At 43.4% G+C, this 22,780-nt stretch overlaps 1 protein-coding gene across 1 annotated transcript; it reads right to left on the reverse strand.

Moving 5' to 3' along the window:
- Positions 1-110: 110 nt before the first annotated feature.
- Positions 111-19,714, reverse strand: YBX3 (Y-box binding protein 3). The gene is made up of 9 exons (XM_082761994.1): positions 19,383-19,714; positions 16,202-16,265; positions 14,501-14,534; positions 9,338-9,427; positions 8,535-8,657; positions 3,588-3,682; positions 1,747-1,918; positions 1,005-1,106; positions 111-622 (listed from the first exon to the last, which is right to left on the reverse strand). The coding sequence occupies exons 1-8, from the start codon at positions 19,633-19,635 to the stop codon at positions 1,041-1,043; spliced, it is 897 nt and encodes a 298-aa protein (XP_082618120.1). The 5' UTR covers positions 19,636-19,714; the 3' UTR covers positions 111-622; positions 1,005-1,040.
- Positions 19,715-22,780: the final 3,066 nt, after the last annotated feature.

Raw genomic sequence — 22,780 nt, forward strand, 5'->3', positions numbered from 1 at the left:
CATCTTTTTTATACATTCAGTGATGTAGCCCTCATTTTCACACAAATGCTGAAGCAGTAAGATAAAGTCATTCATTATTTTAAAGGAGAACATGAACAAACTTCAACAGATTTGCTTTTTTGGTGCTTGAAATCACTTTTATTTGTGAGGAACGTCACCCATGCTGCACAGTTTCAAATAGATCTTACCAAGGAAAGCTGAAATTTCTCCTCCCCATGTCCTGCAGTGAACAGGACTGGCACAGAAAAATGAAAACTCAACACACTTGGGAGGTTTAGCACCAGCATCCAATAAAAAAGCATTTGATTTCAATTTCAGTTCTTTGGTTGGGTATTTTTCCCTTTTCTTTTCAGTTTGATACCAAAAGAAAAACTGAAAAATTCAATACTAGCAAAATATTGAAATTCTAATAAAGAAAAAACCCACAGTTGCTGTTGAAACTGGGGAGGTTGCTCTTTCTGAATCTCGCTCTCTTCATGCATCTGTCTTGCAGGCGTTCCCTGGATCTCTGCTGCTGGTATTATTTAAGTTCCGATGTTTAAAATCTTTGCTTTCATCATTGTTGACTATTTATTGCTTGAATATTTCTTTGGTGTTACTTTTGAGTTGTACTTTAGGACACCTGTTGAAAAGACAGATTAAAAATATATTACAGAATACATAACTTTCACTTCACTGAAGAAAAGGTGGGATGTCAGAAGGGTGAGTGTTAGGATTAACGAATTAAGCATGACTGGCATATCCTATCTATAAACTGAAAATACAGCATCTTCCTACAGCAAAACAGCACCAATTCATTAACAGATGCTATTACTAAAGATACAGACAAAGCAAGACTTGTTTTCTCACAAAGAACAGTAGACAGTTCCTTGATTCACCTACAGAAGGCTCTCAGAAGTTACATGTAACTTACCAGATGGCCAGACATATGGGGACACAGCCACAACCCGAAGTACTAGAAATATACACAATCCTGCTTCAGTTGGACTACCCATATTCCTTACCTGAGAGATGGTAAAGGTGCCTGGGGAAGCTGGACATTACTCGGCACCACTTTGCTCAGTCACTGGAGCAGGATTTTCAGCAGGTGTTTCAGTCACCTTTGTCTGAGACACAATAAGCCTTGTTAGAAACAGACTAAAAAACATCCCTTCTCTGTTCAGTGTCAGCACCAATATAACCCAGGTTTTTAATACAAGCAAGGAAGATGAATCTTCAGAAAATTTTAGCATATTTCTTATAGTTAAAGCATTACACAGATCATTTTTGCCCCACTTTTTTCAATACAGCTCTGACATGGAGGAGACTACTTCAGGCAGATATAGTATAAGAAATTTGCTCACTAGGTAAAGTCTGTTTACAACCTGGATTCAACTAGTTCAAGCAGCTCAGAAAATTGATCCAAAGCTTTCAAAGCTCTCTTATCCTAGAAAGAGATGGTTTGAGGATATTTGAGAAAGCTCAAAATGTTTCTCTCTACTTCAAAAGAGTGTTACAGTGACTCCAAGAATTATCCAGAAGCAATTCCTATCCCACTGCTGGTTCCATTTAAGGTAAGCTGCTCAAAGAAGTTCATAAGGAACAGGCAATGAAAACAGCTGCCTTTACTGTCAGCATCTTGGAGTCAGCCATCAGTAACCTCCAACACACCAATACACCTGGTAAACCCTCCCAGCAGAACAGAGGCTTATGAATATTCACACCATCAGAACTCAGTTCCTGCTGCATTGCCAGGAGCATACTTACCTCTTTCCCATCCTGAGCTGACGCATTGGGTGGACGAGGTCGACGCCGGTAGTTGTACGGGCGCCTATACCCACGGCGAATTGGCTGCTGACTCATAGCATTGGCTTCATGCTGGTTCTCTTTGTTTTCGGCCTCTCCTGCCACTGGGGCAGGGCGTGGACGTGGGGGGCCTCTGAAGAGGCAGGGAAATATGTATCAAGGACAAGGGAATCCTGAGAAGGTTAAACTACCTTAACCTCAGCCCAGCAAAAGACCTCTCTAACCAAACACCATCTTAATGGTTTCAAATGCAAGCAAACAATCCCTTTGCAGTTTGACTGTTATGTAGTTTAAGGGAAAGACTTGTTTCATTGGAATAGACAAGCAGCCTGGGTGTCTCTTCACTGCTGAAACTACATCAGCATGTTCTGCTGCTTGTCTTATAATAAAGAGCCAGCAGCTCAGATGTCGTAACTACCTAAGAGAAGAAACAAGCCAGCAGTGGCAACATAACTCTGCCAAGTCAGCCTTGGACTAGCCCAGCCTTATTTGTAATTGAATGGTTTAATTCCTAGGAATTCCTATTACACCCATGAAACACTTCTGGATATCCCTTCTGAAATAACCAATACAATGTTACCCCTCTTGACTACATAAAACAAGGACAAGATTTAGAGGAGCAAGTGAGGTCTGCTGAATGGCATACCAACACAATTCAGCTCCTTAGGAGTAGTCTCTATAAGCAATTATGAAAGATACCAGCAAACACAATCCAGCAGTTCTTATTTGTCACTCATCCTCCAAGAGGAAACAGAAACAAGTAACAAGAAGTCAGGAACCTGAATAAACTTCTCTACTTGAAGTTAAAAAAAAGTTGGGCAACATCTCAAAATGTTTAACAGTCAGAGGCTGGGTATTTCATATACTGATATTTTGAGCTACACTGAATTACTCAGTTATGGAATTGCTTCCTCAGTGCAAAAACATGGAAAGAGTGGCCATGTCAGAATTAAGACTGAAAAAAAAAGAAAAAATATCCTATGCTGGCCAAGTGAAGGGATGACTAACATGTCACTCAGCAAGTTATGCTGCATACCCCATTGGAAAGCATGAGTACTCATGTACACTCATGTACAGTCTGAACTTCGACTTAACCCAAGAATAGCCTATTTGGTCTTCAAACACCTATCTAGCCCAGTTTTATGGATCCCTACATGGATCCCTTCACCAGCACAGGATACTACAAGTTAACTGAAATGCTACCATATAATCTAATAGCCTCTAAGAGGTAGTGCATAACTTCAGTTTTTCCTGAACAGTAGCCTTTTTTCTACACCTACAAGAGACACCAGGACTTGGAAACAAGCCTAACTGACACACAGGACTGTGCTAGATACAGACAAACCAGTAGTCCAGCAATGATCTGCAAACTACTATGCTACATGTGAATGCAGTCCATGTGAAGTATTAGAACACATTGCCCCTGCAGATGCTGGACCTACCTGTCCCAGATCAAGTGGAATCTAGATTCACCATTGTTCAAGGAAGTATAAGAGTTCAGCTGGGACGAGAGCTTACAACTCACTTCAATATGTTGATCAGTTGTGAGAAGTAACAATACAAAACTTTGCCCTTTCTTGACCTATTCCTGACCCTGAATAACATAGTCATATTAAACTACTTCTACAGTTACCTCCTTACTCCTAATAATTATACCTTTCTCCTAATAATTAAGAGGCTTCTCACCTCTCCCTACCACTCACATGTACATGAATGTCAGGGAATACAGCTTCCTACTCTAAGCTTTTTATAGACCACATTTATGTGGTATTGCAATGACAAGCAGAGAAAATAACACAAACCTGCGGTAGCGGGGACGATACGTAGGATTCCTATGGACTTGCTGATTAAGTTGTCCTCCTTCTGTGATCCCATCTTTGATTTCTCCCTCAACACCCTGCAAGCAAAGTAAATCAAAAGACCAAGACAAAGATGAAGTGTTATCTCTTCACAGGTATATGTTGACTATATAGCCCAATGATTTGAATACCAGTTCAGACAGAACAGTAAACCTCTACAAGCATCCCAACACATTAGATTCAAAGCATAGATACCATAAGGCTTTCATTTCAGCAAAGTAACCATGGGGGCAGAACAAGAGTTAACCGATGCTCTTTATCTGCTATTAGGAGGAACAAGAAGTCACCTGCTGACACCATATCCCTCTCCCTAGGGAAAGAGAGAGAAGCCAACAGTTCTAACACATACAAAAGTGCATTTCAAAACAAATGTCACTGAATTGCAAGAGGTAAATGGATTATGGAAAGGTAGCCATTGATCTGGACACTTCTGAATTGGGATGGTGAACTGAAAGTCATAATGCTGAAAGTTGCTTCTGACCACTTCTGTTCTAGCTCTGTTAAAGAAGACTCTACTTCACATCTCCCTCCCTCCCGTGCATATTCCAGCAAAATTATGACTTCTCTCCTCCAACATGAGCTGACAGTTGGAATTTCAATCAGTTCTAACATGTAGGACCAGAAATTAGAAATCATGAAGGTCTTGTTGAAAGGACAGCATGTCAGAAGTTAGAGCAAAGCTAACAGTAAGGAGGAGTGCAAAAAAACTGCTTTCAGCCAAAATCTCTCCTATAGGACTTTACAATCAGCATCACATTCACTGCTCTTTAAAGACACAAATTCAATATTGCCTCTTAATGGCACAGCCTAGGTCCACTCCTCCATACAGAAGCCTGCATTGAAATCTCAAATGAAGAACAGCATTTCCTATAGTGACAATGACAAAAAAAGGAATGACTGAACTTGAAGCATTACTAGAAAAACAATGTAGACACTTTTCCTATTCACCTTGAACTGAATTTTGATGCTTCAATATTTAAGTGTGCTTGGGTTGCACAGGTAGTTGAAAACATTGAACTGCTTAGCCTACAAGTATCAGTAGTTTCCTGCATCCCCTATAGTATCACAGAAGTACATTCATTTAACTGAAAGTTACCTAGGTTTGCTGGCCAGAGGTGAAGTATGCTTCCAGAATAAAGCTGTTACATTGTTTCACTAACTTCTGACACACTGTGTAACCAGAAGCCAGAACTTGAGCCTTGAGATCCTGTTTTATTACACTACTAGTACATTAGATGCATTGACTGGGAAGACTTCATTTGTATGGTTAAATTATCACTACATTTCTAGCACACAGTCCTGTTCATCCAGCATATTCCACTGAAAGCTTCTAATAAAAGATACCTGTTAATACATTAGGTCATCCTAAAAGATGAATGTAAGAAGCTGGCCAGCTTCATTTTTCCTCCTACAAAATAGGCAGGCATACAGTAACTTCCCATGAAGACATGAAGCTTTATTCTCTCCATAAATAAGTGTATTTTTAAGCATTAGCTGCAACTGCAAGGCGCTTTTTATTCATCCGCTTCCTCCAATTTATTCATGTTCTTCCATTTCAGTACTGTACAAACACTACAGAATGAGCCATTTGTATTTTCACATCTGCACAAGAAATGTCAGCCTTTAAAATGTTTCCCAAACAATTTTGCCCATCTCTGACTCATTTGTTCACAGTATTCAGATGACATCATCAGTTCAAGGTTATTCATGATTCATTGCTTGTATTAACATTCTGACTACAGCTCCATGCCATGTCTTACCACAGTTTGTGGAAGACCATGGCCTCTTCTCTTCAGTGAATGCAGTTAAGAAGCATCTCTGCTCTCCACAGAAACCTCCAAGCAATCCAGACAAGTGTCCATTGCAACTGGTTAAAAAATTATTCTTGAAGGCTCTTCTCATTCTTGAGAAAAGTCACAGGTGTTCAGAAACAGGCCCAGTAAGTTATGTCCAAAGTACAGGCACATTTGAGCTAGCATGGCAAAGAATGAATAGCATCAAAAGGCTTGCCAAAAACATGAGTAAACAAGGATAAGTTCTCTCTTGCTGGGCTACAAGGTTGAACTAGTTGACTTCACTTAGCAAATGTGGAAGTTCCTAAAACCTGAAAGACCACTGCACTGAAGCTGAATATTACTGCCATTCATAAGCTATAGAACTTTGAGCTATAACACTTTTGAACCCTTTGCTTTTTACTAAAGAAAGCAGAAGTGACATGGAACTGAGCTCTGGAAAGTCACCTCTGCAGTCTAGTAGATCAGGCCTAGGTACACTGAAATTTCTTCAGATGTGCAACAGCAGTTGCTTATAAGCAATTAACTTCCTCAAGACACTGAAGAGGATATTATGAATACTCAACAAGTTTCAGAAGAGCTCTGAAAAATACCTAGATGGAAACACCTCCTCAAGTCAAGCAGCAACACCTTTAGTTCAGCTGTATACACTATTTCTGTGGTACTGTTCACAAAATGCTATGGCTCAGACATTGCTACCTTCCTTTCCCTTTGCAAATCTGAACAGAAGGGTAAAGCAGAGGCCTTGTTGAAGAAAAAAGAATATTTGAAAGAAGCCTCTTGAAACACAGTAGATTTGCAGTTGCAACATGAAGAATGTTAATTGATACAAGAAAAAATTCCCCAAAAGAAAGTGCTTCAGAAGAGGATTCATTCCACTAAGACACTCAGAATGGAGCTTTTACTCCTTCAGGCAACTAATTAATCAGTAAGCCAGTAAAGAAGGCCCATCAGAACTGATCAGCTAGCTCAGAACATAAGAACATTCCACTACAATACATGAAGAGTTTAGCAGGCATAGCTGCATCCAAAGCTGACGTTCTTGGAGAACTTATAACTAAGGTCACGAGAAAGTGTCACTTCTGATAATTTTACACATCCATGTCTATCACACTAGATAGGATACATTTAGGAGTACTAAAGATGCTGAGCAGTGTCACTGCCTGGCCACTATCATTTTTGAGAAGTCACTGCAGTCACAGTCTACCTAGTTACTTGATAAAGAATGGTATGTTAAGGGGATGGTACTATAATGTGTCCGAAATCACAGAAGTTCTGTTCTGCTGTCAGTTTACAGATTAAACCAAATCTGGAAGGCATATCAATGCTTTGGTGAGCAGGTCTGATAATTCAAAGGAATCTCAACAAGCTATATGAAGGACAAAGCCTTGTGAGCAATAAGCACCCAGGTTAACATCTTTAAGTGAGCATTTGCAAGTTTTGAAGGCTGTAATTCTTCTAGAAGTGTTACCAGAGAAAGACCAGTATGTTTTCAGTTTTCAAAAGGGACCTCATATCAAGCACGAGGTCACAAAGCAGTTAAGGCCTAGTACTGCCCGCCCCCCCAACACTAACATGGGGACTTGGACATAAACAAGATTAAGGAAAACACAGTATATCACAATTTGTCCCCCTTGTGTATACTTTCAACTGCTGGGATCCAAACACATTAGTGTCACATGCAAGCCAGAGTTTTAGCTGCATAACCTTCCATTAGACATTCAGGAGTTCCACTGCAAGAACCCTGAGACTGAATGTTCCCCATGTCCAAGACAGGTCTCACATTATCACTCCTCAGGCAGAAGGAAACAGCTGCTTTCCATACTCAGAGTACACAGGGGTGTCAAAGCCTTGATATGTCTGCTCATTTAAAATTTGAAGCAGCTCCAAGATAAAAACCAATACTATCAACTAAGCCATTCAACTAAGCCAGTAGAGGGAGATTTTAGTTTTAGGAGAGCAAAAGGAAACAATACTGGAACACAGGTAGATGATGTTTCCCAGTCTTATTTGTTAGCTCATCAAAAAGCTGATCAAAACCAAGTGTCCTAGTTCTCTACCACATAGTTTGCAGCTTTAGCTTTCATTCCATCCCCACAAAAACAATGACATTCAGTAACAAGGCATCAATTACCATCACCAACTTCCAGCAGACTGCAGTACCTCAAAGAACACCTCTCATGTATTTAAGTATGTGGTGTCTAATGGTACTAAAGAAGAGACCTTGGGATAAACAATATAAACAGCTAGACTGTAAGGAAAGGCTTCTGTTTGCCTCCATGCTGCCAACTTTGTAGAACAAGGTCAGAAGAGTAATGTTGCTTAGACTTATCCAATATAGAAGTCTTGGAGTTATTTGCACACTCCCGTGTGACAGTGATCACAGATTCAATGGTTAGAAAAACAGACACTGTCAAGCCTGCACTATGTTCCAGGTACCAATACAGCATAAGCACAAAACATAATAGTAACTGCTAGAACTATGTATGTACCACATAATTAGTCCCCTGCAAAATTTTGCTGGAAAGCTGTTTAGGAAGGCTTGCAAATCTGATGAAGGGTGGTGTATAGCTGGTTTAAAGAAAAGAATGTTTTCCACCATACTGCTGCAAGTGGCTATGAAGGGAAGATACATTAACATTTCAACTAGTCAAGCTACTACCATGCCATGCAAAAAACAGTGAACTTGTAAACAAGTTAGTTTATCTGAGCAACCTTCCCAAATGATGGTTGATTGTTATATTACTTTGGGCAGTGTAAATATTTTCCCTTCCTTCAGGTAAAGAGCACGGTGAACCACTTAGGTGTTTTACTCCTGTTTGCTCCTTAACAAGATAGCTTAACACCCAAAAAGATGCTTTAACACCATTCAGAAAGATGCTAAGAAAAAGCTTGCAATACACCCAAGATCATCCATATTAACATCAACGATATGCTGGACAAAGTGAAAATATTCAAGAATATTACTGAAGAACACTAACAACTTAAGCATTAACTGCTCAGCACATGCCAGTGTTGAACCCGTTGTTCCATCTCTTGAGAAGAATGGAAGACAGCTGAGGTAGGACAACCATCACTAAGAAGTAGTCAAACTTACACTTCGAGGTGGTCCACGGCGTCGGCCAAAATAGCCACGTCGATAGCGGCGCCGGTCTGCAGCATAGCGACTGCCTTCTACAGGGACTCCATCTGGACCAGTGACATTAGCTGCTTCTGCACCCTAAAAGGCCAAAAAAAAGTTAAGCCACAGTTCTGTGAGAAAAGAACCTGAGGCAGAAGAAGGAAGAAACAAGGAGAAACTTGCTTGCATGAGTATAACATCAGTTCCCAGCTACATAGATCCCTTCCTCCTGTAGTGCAAAATCAAGTCTGTTATTCTCACCCTGCAACATGGGAGTTATGACTGTATAAGCTAATGAGTTGAGATCCTACCAGCCAGACTAAGCTCAGAGGGTAGGAAAAAACAGGAAGAAATCACTGGTTAAAGTAAAGACCCTGAAAGCTCAGAACTCAGAAAATATCTGCGATTGAGAAAGTAGAAGCTTGAGAACCTCCAAGCTCTTTATAGTCATTAAGTTACCAGACTCCAAAACAAATTATTCAGGGGAATATATATATCAGTTGAGGCCTGCAGACTGCCAAATAAGCATTATAAGCATTAACTGTTCTATCAAGTTAAAAATTCTAGGAGCAATAAGATGTGTTTCTGGATCTCTCAAAACTTAATTACACCTCAATAAAGCCATAAAAAACCCCCCATCTTCCACAGAGAAGCTGTATGAGTGCCACCCACCCCAGGGATCAACACATTAGACAAAAAACACTACGTGTACAGACAGTGCTCTGTGTTACTTCCCATAAGAGTGTTGTGAACTCTGTATTACACCTCTATAGTCTTACCTTCTCTCCCTCGACCACATCAAATTCTACAGTCTCTCCATCACCAACACTGCGCAAATACTTCCGTGGATTGTTTTTCTTTATTGCTGTCTTTAGATAAAGAAAAATACATTAGTTAATCTTACTATTATCTTACTCCTTCATAGCACTGTAGATGAGGGAAGAATCATATTTTCCTGTTACAGTCCCAACTCTGCATACCAGATCAGTCACCTCACCGAAATACTTCAAAAATATTGATCCCTTCCCTCCACTTTTCTACATGGCCTCCTCACCCCCTTAGTCAGGGTTTACTCGTTTCTCAACACTCATGAGCTTACAAGTTGCTGCTGTTCCAGGACTCCCCTTTTCAAGCCTACTAAGTATTAAAATCTTTCTGTATTTCCATACACTCAAGTGGAGCGTTTGGTCTCCTGGAAGCCATACCAAAGTACCTTCAGCAACAACTGTGACCCATTCCTTTACAATCTGGAGACCAGTTGACCATGCATAAAGATGTTAAGATTGTGAGTATTTTGTAGGAGGTGGCATTAACTATAAAGTATCATGACAACTCTTCGTAACTAAAGAATTACAGACTACAGGTAAAATGCATATTTTTGTTACTCTAAGTACTGTAAGTAAGAGAGACCCCAGAAAGTTAAGCAAGCCCCTGTTGAATACAGGGGAATGTTACTAGAACCGTCATCTTTTCCAGACAAAAATCCCCGAAATACTATTAACATTGCTTGCAATCAGAACCAGCTGACATCATGCCATCCTCTAACCCCAGACTCCCAAGAACACCCAAACATCCTAGTGATTTTCAGCCACAGATGCCTTTCAGTTAGTAGATTATTTCTAGGATTTCAAAGAGGCATTTATAGCAAGGCAAGGCTACTGCCAGTTAAGTAAAGTGCCATTAAGTAAAGATTCACAAACTGAAAGAGATCAGAAGACATTAAGCACACATACATTGTACAAGACAATCTAGGGAACCAGCTTTTTAGTGAAGTTCTCTTCGATTAAAGACCAATCTACTTGAAGTCTCCTGATATGGATGTCTTGTTAGCATGAAGGGGACACATGTAGATACAGTACACAAAAACACACAAATCCTGCTTTAGTAAAATACATATACAGAGTAAAATAGAAGAGAATTGTACTATCTGTCTGCAATCAAAGAAAGGCAGCCAGAATGAAGATCAGAGAAGTTATTACCAGCACATGGCAACTATAGTCGTTCAGTCAACACTAGCCCCAAAATATTTCTCACTGAAGTGCTGAAAGAAAAATTCTAGTCAGTTTAAAGTTGAGCTTGACCAGTTTAGGAAAAGTATTTTCATTTGTTGCTGAAAACAATCCCCTTTGTTTCAGGCAACAGGCCAGCTTGTCCTTGTAGCCCTATAGCCCTATATCTATCCAGTTTTTCTGTACACTGCAGTGTCCCTGAATGGCTGTTAAGCCTTAGAAGACCATGAAAGTGTAGATAGTATTGTTACCAAAGCAAAATACAATCCAGGAATTTTTCTGATAGGAAAGAAGAAAATAAATAGGAAGAGAAGAGATAGAGAAGAGGAAGAGAACAAGCTGCTCAAGCACATTCTTTTGGGAACCACCACAACAAGCAGAGACTCCCACCTTCAGCCAGGACAGCTTTGCTTACTTTCTTGCTGAACTTTTAGTAACTGCCCCATTACTGAAATCACCTCTAAGTCCTCGGTTTTCCATAAATGCTAAATACTAACATTAAGATTGTTACCTTCACTGTAGATTAAGGGTTTAATTATTTCACTACCTCTGTGCTGAGACAACTGACATGACTCTGAAGTTTTGCACGTGATGGATGTCAACAAGCTGCATTTTGAACTCCTCCCCTTCCTTGTAAGGAAAGAGGACTACTAGACATCCTTTCAGTAGAGGGTATACTTAAGATCAACCAACCTATTCAAACCCCCAACAAAGATAATGGAAGATGAAATCAACATGATCTCACATGTACTGTTTCAGACTCATGGACAAAAGCTTCAGGATTCAGACTTGCAATTGAATGATCTGTAAATAGGTGACAGAGGCTGCCACACAGTAGGCTGTGGGGTTATTTCACAAAAGCATACACAAAGAATTTCAATAGTCTCTCAAAACTTAGCATTAAGTGGATGGCTTTACTACTACCTCAGCTGTAGGTAAACACTGAAGGAATAAGCTGCTAACAAGCCTAAGCTCCAAGCTTAGAGAAAAGACTTTTACTCTGCATATCCAGAGAGGAGAGAGCACTATTCTCCCTGTTACTTTTCACCACCATTCTGCAGGCTCAAGCAGCTTTGTGTTAACACAGGCAGCACTGAACAATTAACACAAAGCCTTTCCTTTCCCAAGGGAACACTGATGAACAGACAGCTATGATAAACTTCAGAGCTAGTTCAGTACTTTGTTTGGAAGAGTTCTTTCTGTACCCTCATGATATCACCACATCATGTGCACATCCAGCATTGTCACAGTGACAGCCAAAACTTGTCACATCAGTTACTGGTACATCTATACCAGGTTGCACTATAAACACTGTGCATGAAGATACAGTCTGGTTAAGTGGAGAAAAAGATATCAATCTCTTCTGCTGCACAAGCTTCCCCTCACTGCTTGATTCAAGCTTGAAGCAAGTCAGACTTCCCTAGCTACCTACACTTTTAATGGTGTTAAGTTGCAGAACCCCCTCCTCCTTCCCTCTCACACTCCTTTGTGAGGACACAGAATGCCTGCTGCTTGCACTGCACCTGACTAACGCAGTGCCCTCAGCAGCACCTCACAGGAGCAAACCGCACAAGGACAACAAGCAAGACAAAGCCAAGCAAGTCTTGCCCTTCCCCACACCACTGATCGGGTCCCCCACAAGACAAAGGGTTAATTCAAAGCAAGCCATGCATGCCCTAAAGAGAAAAGCATTTTAATCTGTGCTCATTTATAAATAGCATCCAATAGACACACACTGAGAGTTAACCCCCATTCTGATCATGAGACCAGGCTGTTCCCTCCCCACTGTGTGCATGCCAGGGGGGCAGGAGGAGGGTGTATCTGTTCAACTAGGTCAACCTTATTCTAAAGGGATTAGATGTATAATCCAGCCCCTCCCCGGGCAGGGCGTGGGGGAAGGGGAGGAGGAGCTGCACAGGCACTAACACAGAACAGCCAGGGAGCTGCTCGCAGGATGTTTGCTTAGCCATGTTTGAATCGCCTTCCTCGTGGATTTGCCTTCCTCACACCCCTCCCTGCCCCGCAGCAGCTCCCCAGCACCACACAGGAGCACCAGGGCAGGAGCCCCAGCCAGAACACCCCAAGCGAGGACCTCCCCCCACTGCACCACCAAGTGGAGAGCAGACCCATCACTCCTTCACACCCCCGCTTCCTGCCATTGTCCATGTCCCGGAACAGCTTGGGATGGAAAAGTTTAGCAGCATTTGATCACGGCTGACGTAGGCTGCATCTGGAAGAATCTACACTGCCATACAGAGCCCCCAAACAGGTTTAATCAGATGCAAGCTCGCATGTGATGTGGGATTTCTGAGACACCAAGCCAGTTTTGCTCAGTGCTCATGCCTAGAGCATCTCATCTTCCACAGCTGAAAATCAAGTTCTTGCCACCGCCAGTTTACATGCAGGTAAATAATCATCTCCACAAGTGAGACAAAACAGCAGATAATAGCATCCTGCCGTGGGCCTTCATTGTTTTGAATCTTCACAGGCAGTCTTAAAGAAAAATACTGATCTGTGTCATGTTTGTCATCAGTAGGACAGCTGGTTATCTTCACACAGGTCTCAGGGAGACCTTGTTTGCCTTCAGGACAGTTTTACAGTGCTGCCTATTCAAAACACCTTTCAATCATGAGAACTCTTCCCATCTTCCTCCACACGCAGCTGCTGTACCAGCAGCCAGAAGGGAGTATGTCAGTGTGCACACAAACGCATGTTTATTAAGGAAGGAGGTTAACTGTTACCATTTGTATATGAATTAAGACCTCTTGAGAAGTTTGTATACACATTGAGAGCACTTGCTCCCAGTCTGCTAACTGAACTGGGAATGTATACTGAGAACACTTCCTGGTATCTTCCACTTGCTACAGGCACCAGTTTTACTCCCTCCTGGTTCCACCCATTTTAGGGATAAGGGGTCTAAACCCTTGACCTAGAGAAACAGTTACCCTGGGGTATTTATTCATGAAGCTACAGTATTCACTAGTATACACTATTCATGAGCTGAACTGACCCTTGATGTTTACCAAAGATGTTTAACTACATATGCACATACCCTCTCCATCTGTAACCAACTCTGAGTGCAAGCTCACCAGCTACATTTCATGGAAATACTGTCACACCATGAAGAAAGCGCTGCTTTTAAGGCTCACGTGGCCTGCAGACCTTTCACAGGGAAAAGCTCCAAGGATAGTATTTCATTTGCTGGTGAAGTCTCAGATGATGCAAAACCAGACCTATGCCAGCCAATCGGTTGGCATCAGTGTGGAAGCAGCATCCTCTGCCTTCCCATTAGCTGTCTGTGACCCAAGGCTCACGATACAAACTTAGAACAGCCTACTGACAGTTCAAGGAAGGTTAGCCAATGGCAGGCTGCTTGGCAATCTCTCCCTACTTGGGCACACTTGGCACACAGCCTTCCTCCCCTTCTTCCCAAGAACAGCTGCCTCATGCAGCAACAGCTGATGGCAACCCAGCCTGGTCAGGAGCCAGGCTAGATCACTTTCTCTCCAATACCAGGGAGGGCAGACAGAACAGACCTGCAAGTGAAAAAAAGGGTGGGAAGAAACAGAAGACACAGGAGGAGCCTGATAAAGTGGGGGAAGGGAAGAAGGACAAACAGCAAATTATTTACAAAACATAGGAAATCTCCCTGAGGGTGGGGTAGAAGTTTAGTGTTCAAATCAGAGCAGACAAAAGACAGCATAAAGGTTTATAATACCTACTCCTTCAATTATGAATTCAGAGAGAAAGAAAACATACCCTCCTATTCCTCCCTGGGATGCATGCATGCCAAGATGGGATATTTGGAGTAAATATTCTAAGGAGCAGCAAAGATAAGCTGACCTCAGCCACCCAGCTATTCCAGAAGCTACACAAGAAGCCTACCACAGGCCAAGGATAACACACATCTGCAAGTGATTACTGCTCTCTTACCTGATGAACAAACACATCTTCTTTGGTATCATTTCTGTGAAAAGAAAGTGATAAGTCGTAAGACTTCACACTAACATACTTAGATAGAAATCCCTGACTTTACAAGTAAAAAACCTCCCTTCCCCCAGGCTGTTGTACATCCCCTGAATTCCACACATTCTGTATAAGGCTGTACTATCAAGACCTTCCTCTGAATTTCCAGTCATATGTTTAAGAGCAGAAAGGATACCCCCCAGCTCTAAAGAATGGAGGGGGGGGGGACAGGAGGGAGGTTCCCTGTAATCTGCAGGGTAGCATTCAGTATTTTGTTTCAACACAGGACAGAGTAATGACTAGACTACTTGCCTTTCACTACTCCCCCTCTCTCCCCCCCATCATCTTCTACAGGGCCTGCAACCTGAGCTGCTATCCTAGAGGTCAAGTAAGACTATCAACAGGACTGGTCACAGCTGTTAGCAGAGCTCTTCTTTCAGAGAAACTCCACACAAGAGGTACTAGGAGCATCCACTGGCAGGGGAACCAGAAAAGAAGTCATTAGATTGTCTAGATTACACCAGCCGGTTCAGACTCCTGCAAGCAAAACATGAAGATGTCAGAGACCTTGATTCTGTATTCCCATACTGCAAAAACAGCCTAGACCCTACAGTCTGGTCAGTCAATTCTCTGCAGAGGGAATGGGTGGGTCCCTCACAAACAGTGTGAAGATGTCATCCTAACTCTCCTGTGCTTGGTCTGACTGACTTCAGCATGGTGTAGCAACTTGTTAACTGTCTCACAATATCCAGCTGAAGGTTCCCACTTTCAAGTGCTACAAAGTACTAAGAATATTTCCTAATTCAAGCTTTTTTTACATAGCACCAGATAGTAGTCACCAGGTACGGGAATAGTAATTCCAGTATTCCCTGTACTGGAACTGGCTTCAGACCCATGAAACAGGACTATCTCATTCTACAGTGTCCAACTTCACCAAGTCCACCTGTTCTGTAATAGATTAAGAACTTGCAGGACAAAAATGAAGTGCCAGGTATGCCTTTTGCAAGACAACTGTTCCATGAAGGGGCTTCTTTTCTCTTATGAAAGAAGGTATTTAATCTCCTCAACACCACAGATATTCCAGCCTTAAAAGCTGGAATTCCCTCCAGTAACTTGGAAGTATTGATCTCAAGCATGTAAGGTTGGGATGTGATGAACCTGACTTACAACTCAGCTGTTATTGGTGCCATTCAGATATTCATTTATACTCAGAGAATGAAGTTCTGTGAACCCAGGCCTAGCATATCTGCTCATATGAGAGAAGCTCAAAGCGCATTTTGAATGGGTGTTTTGACTAGTCTCTAAACACACTTGATTTTTATCCAAAAAATTTTCCCCTCCCCCATACTCCAGCCTTCCTCACATCTTTAAAAAAATCCAGGTAGCCATGAAAGACCATACAGCTCATTAGAAATGAGGTATTTTTTTTTACTCAGACTACATTTGTACAGACTTTGACCCTTCCCTTCTTGTGTTGACCTTCCCCCCCACACCACTTTCTATGAAGGGTAGGTATGTGGTAGAAAGAGGCCCAGAGAGGGCATCCAAGTTTACTAAATGCCTGGCCAACCCTGGCCATTAACTGCATGAGCCTGTAATACTAATGTATGGCATATTATCTGTACCGAAAGTCTTGTACACTGTGCATACAAAATAGTTTAAACATACCTGTTGATAAAGCCATATCCATTTCTCACGTTGAACCACTTGACGGTGCCAAGAACTTTTGTGGCTGGAAAGAAAAATTAAAGTTGCTCTAGAACAGAAGTATAGAAGTGATTCTGTGATTAGTATTACAAAAACACTTTTATACCTGCCCATGAAGTCAGACTACACTGATTCTGCTCCCTTAATGGTTAAGGCATACATTTCTCTATTTCAGTTTATACTAGTGTGGTAGCAGGCAGTAGTGCCTTAACTTACTGTTTGTCATTAAGAAGTCAGCATGCAGCATCTAAAAATGAAGCCCAGCTCTATTTTCAGAATTGGCCATTCATCCCTTCTGTATTTCTTATCCCAGAAACAGAGAATGAAGCTGTAAACCTGCCATTTACCAGTTCTCTTTAGTTTTGTAGTTATGTTCCGCATCTAGCTGAAGCTTATTTAAAAGTCCCCTCTTTCACTCGGTGTCTCCCTTTCTTTCTTCACTAGAAACCAGAACTGGCTAAAGAAGCAGTATCACAAATACCACACAACTCTCATTCGAAGAAGGCAGCACATCTTTGTTTTGGACGAGCTCTTCCTCGCATTAACCTCACTCTAACCAAAGGAGCCCAACATTTATTTTTGTTTATTCCTACTTCTGGAAGCCTTCTATGAAATATCAGCTATAAACTGACCAACTACATGTCCTGAGGCTTCTAGGAAGAAGACAAGCTCCTGTCTCATATAATACCAAATTTGCATCTTATGTAGAAGCCACACCGCGGTGTTTTATAGGATCTGGTGAAACCTGTTCCTCCAACATATAGGTACATGTGGGAGGAACTCAAGAGTGATGGAAGAAGTTCAGCCTCTCCTTCCCTGTCAGCAACTGGGTGGGGACAAAACTTGTCCTTTCCAAACCTGTAGGAAAGAGAATTTTGGGCTCTGTTCTTTAATAGATGTTATTTACTACAGAGCATAACCACACAGTTACACTGTGTAATGTACTGTGCCACAGTCATCCTATAATTTATACAGCAGATACCTGAAAGTGGTCTCATCAGGCAAATGCCTACTTGCTAAGAGCCTAACATATGTTCAGGAAAAAATAAGCATCAATTAAAGGCAAAAAGTCTAGAGCCAGTCTCCAGTTAAGAAGTCCAAGCCAGTCCGCTAAAGGCAAGAAGAACATACTGCAAACAATTAAGTTTGCTTTACACCTGCATTCTTCTCTATGAAGATTCACTAGGCAATTACACAGCTAGACAGACTTTCAGTCCCATACAGTCTTGGGATTCTCATATACCTGAGAGACAAGAAGAGTGACCACCTCCTCCTCTCAATACACAGTTATGGAAGCAATGTTTGCTGGTAGCAGTCCACTGTTGTACTGTTGCTGTGGTCAACTGAAAATAGTGACAGACTATTTACCATACCATTACTATTTACTTTTAAGAAGTGAAGGTTTTGGCAGATGTTCTTATTTAGAACAAACGAAACCAATTTAAGAGAGACTTATTAGGGAAAAGACTACCTAATACAGCACCCGTTCCCAGATCTCTCCTTATTTTCAAGAGAGAAAAATAAGAGTTTCACTGCCTAGCACTGACTGTCTAACAATAACTATCTTTGGCATCAGCATTTATAGATGTGCTTTTAGGTTTAGTTTCATGGGGACATCACTGGGTACAGACACTTACTGCTAACATCAAGACACTGGATACATACAAGAGCTCACTGCACAAGTCAAGAGGGGAAAAGTGAAGGGGGGGGGGAAACAAGCACAGAAACAGGAGCTAGTTGTGCACGCAGGTTTTAGCCTGCTGTAATAAACAAGGCTAATGCCACTGATTCCCTCACGATCATCCTTTTCCTCCCCCTCAAAATAGCCATTGAATCTGTTGGCCTATTTCAATCAGATTAGGAAGAGAAGCCTAGAAGTCTAACAGAAACCCTCAGAGAAGCAGTAGTCAAAACCCTGTGTGGCCAGCTGGCTGCTGACAAATGGAAGTCCACACACAGGGTCTCAGAGCTGGCTAGAACAACATCGCTTTGCACAAGCTGTCAAGAACATCCTGAAGACTTCCATCAGTCTCTAGGATAGCACGCTGGGGAAATATTCCCCATCTGCACTAGTCATGCAGTCCCCCCAAGCATTACTATGAGGGGAAGAACATCAGACAGTAGCATTATACCCTACGTCCACGTGACCATGGCACAGACATTGTTAAGCCCGAGCTGTCATAGTGGAGAGATCAGGCAGGAAGAAGGACAAGCCCAGAGGAAACCATAACCAGTTTTACTAACAATTCAAAAATAGTTGATGCAGTGAGTCCTACCCCACTAGGGAGCAGAAGTCCACGTATTTCTACAGGACACGATACACCTATCAGGGGAAACAGTCATCAACTACTCCTACCCATGCCCAAATTACTGAATTAATGAAAACACGTTTAAGAAAAATAGAAGAGAAATCTGATTAATCTTTGACCTTACACCTAGGAGTCAGACACTCGGTGCACATCTCAAACCTTGCTTCTAATGAGATCTTTTTAGGAGGAGACTTCAGTGAACGCATTTACAAGACCGTTAGCAGGGACACTTGAGGTAGGCAGGTATTGAAGCCCATTGTGAATGGGCATCAGTCGTCGTTGTCTGACATCTGCTGAAGAGCTTGTAAGACCAATTTGCTAAAGCAGTGCTGTGATGGGTTATGTTCCCTGCTAGACCTGCACAGGCACTTGTTCCTCCACTCCCCCACGAAGCAACAGCAAGAGGTGCACTAGTTAAAAACCTCACTAAGCACGCAGTTAAGGCCAGAAGCAGCCAGATGTAAGCGACACCAGCGCGCCTCAGCCGATTACTCACAGATCTGATAACAGGAGAGGGGAAAAAACCACGCAGGCTGTACCTGCAGCTGCTCCGCCAGCCCCCCTCCTTCCCCGGCTCTGTACCTGCCACACCGCGCCCTTAACCCCTCTCCGGAGAGGAGGGGATGCTGTACTCGGGGAGCTCAGCGCTCGGGCACGGGGAAGGCGACCCGGCAGCGGGCAGCCCCACGGGGGGAGCGGGCGGGGAGCCCAGCCCAGCCCAGCCCCGCTCCTGACTCACCGAGCGGAGGCGGCGGGGTGAGGGGGGGGGGGAGCCGGGGATGAGGACAGCAGCGGCGCCGCCCGTCCCGGCCACGTGCAGCCCCGGTACTCACCCAGCACTTTCTTCTCCGTCTCCGCCGCCCCGGTGGTGGTGGCGGGGGCAGCGGCGGCAGCAGCGCCGGGCGCCTCGCTGGTGGTGGTGGTGGTCGTGGTGGTGGTGGCGGCGCCGCCGGGGCTCTTGGGCTTGGCGTCCGGGGCGGCTGCGGGCGGTGCCGGCGGGGCTCCGTCAGCCGCTGCCGCTGCGGTGGTGGTGTTGGTGTCGGTGGGCGCCGTGGCCGCAGCGCTGTTCTCCGCCGCCTGGCTCATGGCGGCAGGGCGGGTCGGGGCGGGTGCGCGGCGCTCGGCGGGCGTCCCGGGGCCGGCGCTGGGTCTTACTGCCCCAAAATGGCCCCGCCGAACTTTTAAGGCAGGCCGCGGGGGCCGGCGCCGCCGCCTCGTTTGCATTTAAAGGGGACGCGGCCCCGCTGGCCCCGCCCGGACCGGCTGCGAAGGAGGCTCGGGCTGAGCGTGCTCTCACAGAGTGTGCCGTTAAGACTGGAAAAGCCCTCCGAGATCACCTGCTCCAACCATCCCCTAACACCACTGTCACCCACTGAACAATGTCCCCCAGCACCACGTCCAACCTTTCCCTGAACACCCCCAGGGATGGTGACTCCACCACCTCCCTGGGCAACCCGCCCCAGTGCCTGACTGCTCTTTCTGAGCAGAAACGTCTCCTCATTCCCAACCTAAACCTCCCCTGAGCCTCCTCTTCTCCAGACTAAACACCCCCAGTTCCCTCAGCCGCTCCTCACAGGACTTGTTCTCCAGACCCCTCACCAACTTCATTGCCCTTCTCTGGACTCTTTCGACCACCTCGATGTCCTTCTTGTAGCGAGGGGCCCAAAGCTGAACACAGCACTCGAGGTGCGGTCTCACCTGAGCAGAGTACAGGCGGACAATCACTTCCCTGGTCCTTCTGGCTGCACTATTCCTGATACAGGCAAGGATGCCGTTGGACTGCATGAGGCATCACCTACTTCTTCATGACCTGTGAACCCAGATTTGACGGATATCAACGAAAAAAATTCTGTCATGCAGACCCTCCCACAACTGCAAGCAGGCAAAGCCTTAGCTACCCCAGAGACCAAAATTGAACCAGTGAGCTCTTTCGAAATTCAAAATGCCATCAGAGCATTCAAGGCACTTCCACCCACACAGGCATCAATGCTCCCAAATCAATTACTTACTCCACTTTCCAAATCCTGTATGAAAATTATTATTGCAGTTCTCCTCATTGCACCCCACTATACACATAAGAAATAAAAAGACATTTTGTCCCACAATTTTGAATCCTCCACTCTTTATTTATTTTCTTACTTTATGTTTATGTCACTTTGTGAACTTTGTGACCTTTTACAATTTTCAAGGCACAAAATTCTGGAGGATGCTTATCTGAATCAATTTTTAAAGGAAATCTTATTATGCTTAAATTTTATGAAATGCTTTATCAAAATTCAGCCACTGGCATTAAATTTATTTTCAATGCAGTTGATAATTATATTTTTTTCTCATGCTAATATTAGAAAAAAAAATTACAACGTTCAAGCCATTGAAATGTACTGTACTTTATTACATTCTTTTTTAGAAATTTAGCAATGTTTTCCTCTATGTTTTAATTTATTTCAATAATTAGAAAATTTAAGAATTACAGGGTAGTCTCATTTTTCCTTCCCTTGCTGACAGTTGTTAACACATTTCCTTTGCTTTGGTACTCCATCCCTTTTCAAAAGTTACGTAAGAAGAAATTAATCTGCCAACTTGGATAATAATTATAACTATCATATGTTGAGACTAATTTCTGCATCTCTATGCTTCCCGAACAGTTTTGATCATCTATTTGCAAGTATTTTATAAAGTTTAGAACAGTGTAGAATCACAGAATGGTTGAGGTTGAAGAGGGCCTCTGGAGTTATCTGATCCAGCCTCCCTGATCAAGCAAGGGACACCTGGAGCAGGTTGTCCAGGACCACGTCCAGGCAGCTTTCAAAGATCTCCAAGGAGGGAGACTCCACAGCCTCTTCCATTGCTCAGTAACACAAACATAAATAAGTGTTTCCTAATATTCAGATGGAAGTTCCTGTTTTTCAGTTTGCACACATTGCCTGTCTCTTGTCCTGGCACTGGGCACCACTGAAAAGAACCTGGCTCCATCCTCTTTGCACCCTCCCTTCTGGTATTTATATATGCTGATTAGACTTTGCTGAGCCTCTTCTCCAGGCTGAACAGTCCCAGCTCTCTCAGCCTCTCCTCGTAAGAGAGCTGCTCCAGTCCTTTAATCATCTTTGAAGCCTTCTGTTGGACTTTTTCCAGTATGTCCATGTCTCTCTTGTACTGGGGAGTCCAGAACTGGAAACAGTGCCCCAGGTGTGCCTTCAGCAGGACTGAAGAGAAGGGAGGGTTGACTTCCCTCAGCCTGCTGGCAATACTTTGCCTAAGGCTACAAGGGCACATTGCTGGCTCAAGTTGAACTTGGTGTCCACCAGGACCCCAGAACCATTTCTGCCAAGCTGTTTTCCAGCTGGGTGACCCCCAGCATGTACTGGTGCCTGGGGTTGTTCCTCCCCAGGTGCAGGACTTTGCACGTCTTATTAAGTTTCATGAGATTCCTGTCAGCCCATTTCTCCAGCCTGTGGAGGTCCCTCTGGATGACAGCATGACCCTCTGGTGTATCCACTACCCCTCTCTGTTTTGTGTCACCAGCAAACTTGCTGAGGGTACACTCTGCCCCATTATCCAGATTGTTAGTGAAGATGTTAAACAGGTTTGGACCCAACATTGACCATTGAGAGTATGCTGCTAGTTACTGGACTCCAACTAGACTTTGTGCCACTAATCACCACCCTTTGGTCCTGGCTGTTCAGCCAGTTTTCAGTCCACTTTACTGTCTACTCATCTGGCCCATACATCAACAGGTTCTCTCTGAGATTCTTGCTGGGGTTAGTGTCAAAGGCCTTGCTGAAGTCCAGGAAGACAATGTCCACTGCTCTCGCTTCATCTACTAGGCCACTCATTTCATCATATAAAGCTGTCAGGCTGGTCAAGCATGATTTCCCCTTGGCTACTCCTGATTACCACTACTGATCTTGTCCTTCATATGCCTGAAAATGGTTTCCAGGATTACCTATTCCGGTGGTTTTCCAAGAACTGAATTGAGTGTGATTGACATGTAGTTCCCGGGGGCCTCCTTCTTGCCCTTCTTGAAGTCAGGAGTGATGTTTACTTTCCTCCAGTCTTCAGACACTTCAACCAGTCATCATTATCGATCAAGGTTTATTCAGAGTGGCCTCACAATGACATCCTGCATCCCATCAGGGCCCTTTATGTATGTCCAATGTGCTTAACTATTATCCAATAAGCTTATCCTTTCCCACCAAGGATACATCTTCCTTGCTCCAGCCTTTTCCCCTGT

The sequence above is a fragment of the Aythya marila genome (assembly GCF_965140915.1).
Source record: "Aythya marila genome assembly, chromosome: 1".
Classification (NCBI taxonomy): domain Eukaryota; kingdom Metazoa; phylum Chordata; class Aves; order Anseriformes; family Anatidae; genus Aythya; species Aythya marila.

What these genes read in the sequence shown, in the direction of transcription:
- YBX3 (XM_082761994.1), bottom strand. Translation starts at nt 19,635, where the DNA reads ATGAGCCAGGCGGCGGAGAACAGCGCTGCGGCCACGGCGCCCACCGAC. An exon ending in GACGGAGAAGAAAGTGCTGG is followed by an intron (nt 16,266 to 19,382) that starts GTGAGTACCGGG and finishes TTTTCTTTCCAG; the next exon opens with CCACAAAAGTTCTTGGCACC. An exon ending in GGATATGGCTTTATCAACAG is followed by an intron (nt 14,535 to 16,201) that starts GTATGTTTAAAC and finishes TTCTTTTCACAG; the next exon opens with AAATGATACCAAAGAAGATG.